Source organism: Triticum dicoccoides, chromosome 6B (assembly GCF_002162155.2).
Source record: "Triticum dicoccoides isolate Atlit2015 ecotype Zavitan chromosome 6B, WEW_v2.0, whole genome shotgun sequence".
NCBI lineage: Eukaryota > Viridiplantae > Streptophyta > Magnoliopsida > Poales > Poaceae > Triticum > Triticum dicoccoides.
The window spans coordinates 659,503,783-659,509,873 of NC_041391.1; the positions used below are offsets into that span (position 1 = coordinate 659,503,783).

Genomic DNA, 6,091 nt, shown 5'->3' on the forward strand with positions numbered 1-6,091 from the left:
GTGCGGCCCAATCAACTACTCCCTCTTTCCCAGAATATAAGAACGTTTTTGACATTATGCTAGTGTTAAAAACGTTCTTATATTTCTTATATTTTGGGACGGAGGGAGTAACACCCAGTCGTTTTTCAGGCAAAGATTGGAGCTATGCGTCAACACACTTGTGCTGAACGAAAATATTCCCATGGATATGCCCAAACAAAAAAATGGCATTCTATAAGAGTATTAACGCACACAAAGATTCCAACCTCACTGTCAAACTTAACTGAGATGACAAACACAAACATTTGATAAAACAGAAGGTGATTTGACAGCATTTCCCAGCACATGAAATTTATCTTCGGATGTCTAATGTAAAAAGGTGTACAAGTACAACTGTGCTGAATGGCCAGTACACAGTAGTTTCATACTAAATGCAATATTAGGTCACAAGTACTTCAATAACAATTAAGGACTTGCCTAATATTGAAAGCAAGAAAGCACACCATCTTGGAGATGGCAAGACGTTCCCATATGGAGTGCAGGCAGCAGGAGAAGACGGAGACTATGCAGCGCACACAGCAAGTAGAAGACAGAGACTATGCAGTGTAGTTGTCGAGGATAACAAATGAAGCGCGCAGATGAAGATGAAGTCGAGCCTATGCAGTGCAGTGCAGTGCAGGCAGCAGGCAGACTTATTCAGACTGCGAAGAATATGAATGCTGATGAAGCCCGCAAAACTGTTTAAATGGATTGACTCTCGGTGAAGCCAAGATGAAGACCACAAAACTGTAAGTGGATGACTCTCGATGAAGCCAGCCTCATCAAATTCCTTGATGCTCTACTACAGAGCGCAGCTCAAGGCCCATTTTTCTCCCTATCAACAAGATGTAGAATTAGTTTCACTCAAGTGCTGCACGGTCAATACCTTGTTGATTCCTGGCTCTATATACAAAACCAATGCTCCGGTTACTTTAACAAGTTGCACTTGTCAGCACATCCAAACTTATCAATTTGAGATAAAGAGATTACTAATTTTGAAGGCAGCTCTTCAACGAAGAACGTCAGAGGCATCGCAGGCAGGGACTAATGGAGGATGCGCGAAGCAGTAAGGGCGTGCGAAGAATGAAGAGCGAACAACAAAACCACGAAGACAACAACTGAAGAGCCGTAGTTGGCTGAGTCGTTTAAGCAGAAGTGCAGGACGATGCCTTCTTAACACACAGAAAGAAAGGTAATAGGTCTCAGTTGCATACCACATCCACCACATAAGTTTTTTAATGACAGAATCAGAAGCAAACATAACTATAGATAAAGTTGAAACCTTAACCGAAGTCAAGAAGTTGACGTCAGGTCTCAGTACTCCTAGCAGGCAGAGCTAAAGAGTAACTTCTCTCAGAGAACAATGCATCGGATACAGGCTTCAGGTCTAACTCCGGCTGCGGCGATACCTGGGAGAGCAGTCCAGTATGAGGATAGGACACGGTAATTTTTATGAAGAAATGCAACAAAGGAGACAGGTGATATTTCCACAGAATCTGCATTACCCTTTAGCATCAGGAGAATCATCCCTGGCACGGACCGGTGACTTGCTATAGCTGCGACCACGGGCTGGGGCTGGAGAAGCACTGCGGCGTCTTGGAGAGCGATCACGAGGGCTGTAACTTCTGTTTGCAGAGTAGTTAGTTTCTAAGAGTTCATTCCTTCAATCATAATCCGTGCATAAACGACCACAAAGTAGAAGGCGCACATAACCAACAATAACAAAAAGTAAAAAAATCAGGCACCCGAGCTTGTCATGGTAGGTAAAAGAACTCTTAAAGAACAAGCAACCATTTTTAACATAAACAGTATACAACGAAATGAACAGAGCTAACCTAAACAAAAGGCTTAAAATACTGAATGCATTAACAAAATTTGTTACCTTCTGCCATAGCTCGGACTCCTGCGGTACCTAGGACTGCGGCTCCGGCTGCGGCTCCGGCTGCGACGCCTTCCACTGCCCAGACCACCAGAACCAATACGCAGACGACATTCACGAGCAAAATGCCCAGATTCACCACATTCATAGCATTTCATATCAGACCCACCACGATCACGACCGCCGCCGCCACCACCACCACCACCACCACGACCTCCACGGTCACCACGGTCATTGCGAGACAGCTCAACCCTCCACCCATTCTTGCCTATTAAAAGAGAAACAATACTTTAGATTACGATCTACGGTCATGGATGAGATAACAAAGTGTGCATCTGAAAAAGCAAAGTTCATGATCTAAGAACCCAGAAAGATTGTCTAATGGCTAGGATGTGTGTATAATCTGAAAGGAAAGAGATTATTTTCTAAGTTTAAAAGAAAAGAGATTATTTTCTAAGTTCTAACCATTGAAAGCTTGCTTCCTTAACCAAAAAGATGAGCAAAAAAGACTGCAAGTTCTACATGTTTTTGCTAATCAGACATTTGCCATTAAAATCAGATCCAGGAAACAAAGTAATGATGTAATGTCCTGCCCAAGATTCAAACAAGCCTCCACAAGAAAAATGGTTACATTACCATCTAGATCACGAAGTGCATCCTCAGCATCCCGCTTGTCATCAAAATCGATAAACGCAAAACCAGGTGGCTTACGTGCAACCCAGACACTACATTGAACACAAGAGTCAGTCCAACATGTCAAGAGATAGAGAAAATCTTAATCTACACCAAGCCATTGAGTAGTTACAAAGGAACAATTGATCATCTCATCAACTGAATGATACAGGTCTCCACCTCAAAAGATATGAAGTTCTGAACCACACTATTCTAAAGAAAAATGTGTTCAAGGTTCAAACACACTTAAATAAGCACCATGTCTCGGTGGTCCAAAAACTCAATTTAAAAGTCCATACTTGTACATCAGAGATAGGAGTTCTTAAGACAAGCACCTCTAGAAGTAGAAAGCATTTCACTGGATAGTAGGACATGTTTGAACATATCAATTGCAAAAAGAGTCGATTCAAACATGAATGAAATTAACTAAATAACAACTTTAATTGTCAACAACATAATTGCTTCAAAGATCCAACATCCCTTTATAAGCACTGGCATGCATGATTTTCCTTGCGGTACACAATAAGTGAATTCACGCATCAAAAAAAATCCATATAAAGAAAATACTGCAAACGCAAACTGTAATGAAACTGACCTTCGCAAAACTCCAAACACACGGAACTCGTCTTCAAGTTCCCCAGCAGTCACCCGGGCATCCAAGTTGCCAACATACAAGCGGGCCATGGTGAACAAATCCCTGGGTTTAGTAAAGAGAGAAACCAGTTATAATGAGGATTCCTCGTCCCGAGGTATATGAGCAATACGGCACGAAAGGCCGACAAGATTATATACACTTTTAGATCACCAACTGCATGTTACACAACGTAAGCATATCTAGCAAATTCCCCGAACTATTTACGGAGAACGGTCGCTCTAGTTACCCCAATTCAAATCCAGACAAAATAGCAACAATATCCTAGGCCCAGATCTGAAATCTGAAGATCTGGAGAGTCCACCAATTCAACTACAGCCTTAACTAAAGGTCCCCGAATTTTCAACATCGCATACTCCCTAACATCGTGCGGAAAACAAACGCAACAACTGAGGGGGGTGATTCCACGAATATTTCGAAGGATCCCCAAAACACCCAATCGGGAGGAATTGGTCTGAACCCGTAGAAAGCCGCCGAGACCAAGGAACTGTGAAATCAAGCCGACCAATCGCCCATCTAGCTCGGAAATCGCGAGGAGGGGCCGTAACAACTGGCCGACGGGTTTCTAGGGTTCCGAAACTGGACGCCATGAAGGGTTAGGTAGGGTGGAATCAGATGGAGTCCAGGAGTCTAGGGTTACCTGCGCCGACGAGAGACGGGAGCTCCGGGCGTAGGGTAGCACGGGCGAGTTCTGCGTCGCGGCGCGGAGCGGCAGCGGCGGCGGCGGCGGAAGCGAGGCTTCCGGGTGCGCGTGCAGGAGAGAGAGAGGGGCCGGTGGTGGTACAGGGGTGCTTCGTTTTATTTATTTTTTGTAGGGGATATGTGTGGACCTGCTTTGAGGCGTGCACTGGCGGGCGCACTGGGCTAGTAGGCTTATTGGGTTGGGCTGTACAATGCATGACCATACGAAGGGAAAACACATCACTACAAAACACTTGGAGGAAAAAAAAAACACAGCATGCTTTGAAAAAAATGGAATGTCTATTTACCATTTGACTGATTTTTAGTTTGATTTCATTCAAATTTCCTGACAAATCAAGTCTTGACACATGTATGTCCCAATACCATCGAGAAATTGTATGTTTGCATTTCCAACAAAAGAAGGGATTGGGCTGCTAAAAATCTGACTCGGTTCTATGTGTTAACCAAAACAAAACCATGTAACTATCACAAAAGCCTCTTGGACCCGTCGCCCACGTTCCTTTCCTCATTCCTAGACCACAAAGCACCTGACAAAGAAAAATAACAAAATTAGGAAACAGTTGGGCTCCTTCAACTTGCATCCCGATGTCGCTTGAACTACATCGGTATTTCTTCAAAGAGGAAGGGATGATGCAACACAGTTACGATAGGTATTGCCCTCAATTATCAAACCAAGGTTATCAATCCATAGGAGAATCAAGCAACACTATGTAAACAGTACCTGCACACAAATAACAAATATATGCAACCCGACGGATATGAGGGGTTGTCAATCCCTCTTACGGGTAACGGTGTAGGAAATTGTCAAGTCGACAGGATAAATTTGTGATAGATTGGATAAATAGATCTCGATAAAACGTGAAATAAAATAAATAATAAAAAAGTGCAGTTAGGTATTTTTTGGTTTTTAGAATAATAGATCTGAAAATAAAAGGAAATAAAAATATATCTCAAAGGCAAATAAAGAATAGACCCAGGGGCCGTAGATTTCACTAGTGACTTCTCTCAAGAAATAAAACACGGTGGGTAAACAAATTACTGTGGGCAATTGATGGAATCTCAAATAATTATGACGATATCCAGGCAATGATCGATATATGTGCACCACGTCCAAGATTAGTAGACCGACTCCTACCTGCATCTACTACTATTACTCCACACATCGACCGCTATCCAGCATGCATCTAGTGTATTAAGTTCATGGAGAAACGGAGTAATACAATCAGAACGATAACATGATGTTGACAAGATCTATTCATGTAGGAATAGCCACATCTTGTTATCATTAATAGCAACGATACATGCGTGTCTTGCTGCCCCTTCTGTCACTGGGAAAGAACACCGCACGATCAAACCCATCACAATGCATCTCTTCCCATGGCACGAAAAATCGATCTAGTTGGCCTAACTAAACCAAAGATTCGAAGAAGAAAGAGGTTATAAATAATCATGCATATAAGAGATCAAAACTCAAATAACTTTCGTGGATATATAGATCTGATCATAAACTCAAAGTTCATCGGATCCCAACAAACACACCGCAAAAAAGAGTTACATCAAATTGATCTCCAACAGACCATTGTATTGAGAATCAATTGAGAGAGAGGAAGCCATCTAGCTACTGACTACGGACCTGTAGGTCTATGATGAACTAATCACGCATCATCGGAGATGCACTAATGAGGATGATGAACCCCTCCGTGATGGTGTCTAGATTGGATCTCGTGGTTCTAGAACTTGTAGCGGCTGGAATTGTGTTTCGTCGACTCTCATAGGGTTTCTGGAATATTTGGGGATTTATTGGGCGAAGAGACGGTGCGGGAGGCCACCAAGGTGGGCACAACCCACCTGGGCGCGCCTGAGCCCCAGGCGTGCCCTGGTGGGTTGTGCTCCCTCGGAGCTCCCTTTTGATACTTCTTTGGCCAGGTGTTCTCTGGTCCAGAAAAATCTCCAAAAAGTTTCGCTGTGTTTGGTATTGATTTTCTGCGATGTAAAAAACAAGCAAAAAACATCAACTGGCACTGGGCATTTTGTCAATAGGTTAGTCCCAAAAAATGATATAAAGTTGCTATAAAATGATTGTAAAACATCCAAGAATGATAATATAACAGTATGGAACAATAAAATATTGTAGATACATTGGAGACGTATCACATCCCAATCATAAT

At 42.7% G+C, this 6,091-nt stretch overlaps 1 protein-coding gene across 3 annotated transcripts; it reads right to left on the reverse strand.

Annotated features, from left to right (window-relative positions):
* Window positions 1-313: 313 nt before the first annotated feature.
* LOC119323199 (serine/arginine-rich splicing factor RSZ21-like) lies at window positions 314-4,018 on the reverse strand. Of its 3 annotated transcripts, none has more exons than XR_005156180.1 (7): window positions 3,862-4,018; window positions 3,165-3,266; window positions 2,534-2,622; window positions 1,901-2,165; window positions 1,524-1,643; window positions 1,301-1,427; window positions 314-1,187 (listed from the first exon to the last, which is right to left on the reverse strand). XR_005156180.1 is itself a non-coding variant. In XM_037596794.1 (6 exons), the coding sequence occupies exons 2-6, from the start codon at window positions 3,251-3,253 to the stop codon at window positions 1,406-1,408; spliced, it is 585 nt and encodes a 194-aa protein (XP_037452691.1). In that variant the 5' UTR covers window positions 3,254-3,266; window positions 3,862-4,018; the 3' UTR covers window positions 1,119-1,405. The 3 variants fall into 3 exon arrangements, 1 of the variants encoding a protein (XP_037452691.1); XR_005156179.1 differs by having other exon boundaries at window positions 314-1,190; XM_037596794.1 differs by having other exon boundaries at window positions 1,119-1,427.
* Window positions 4,019-6,091: the final 2,073 nt, after the last annotated feature.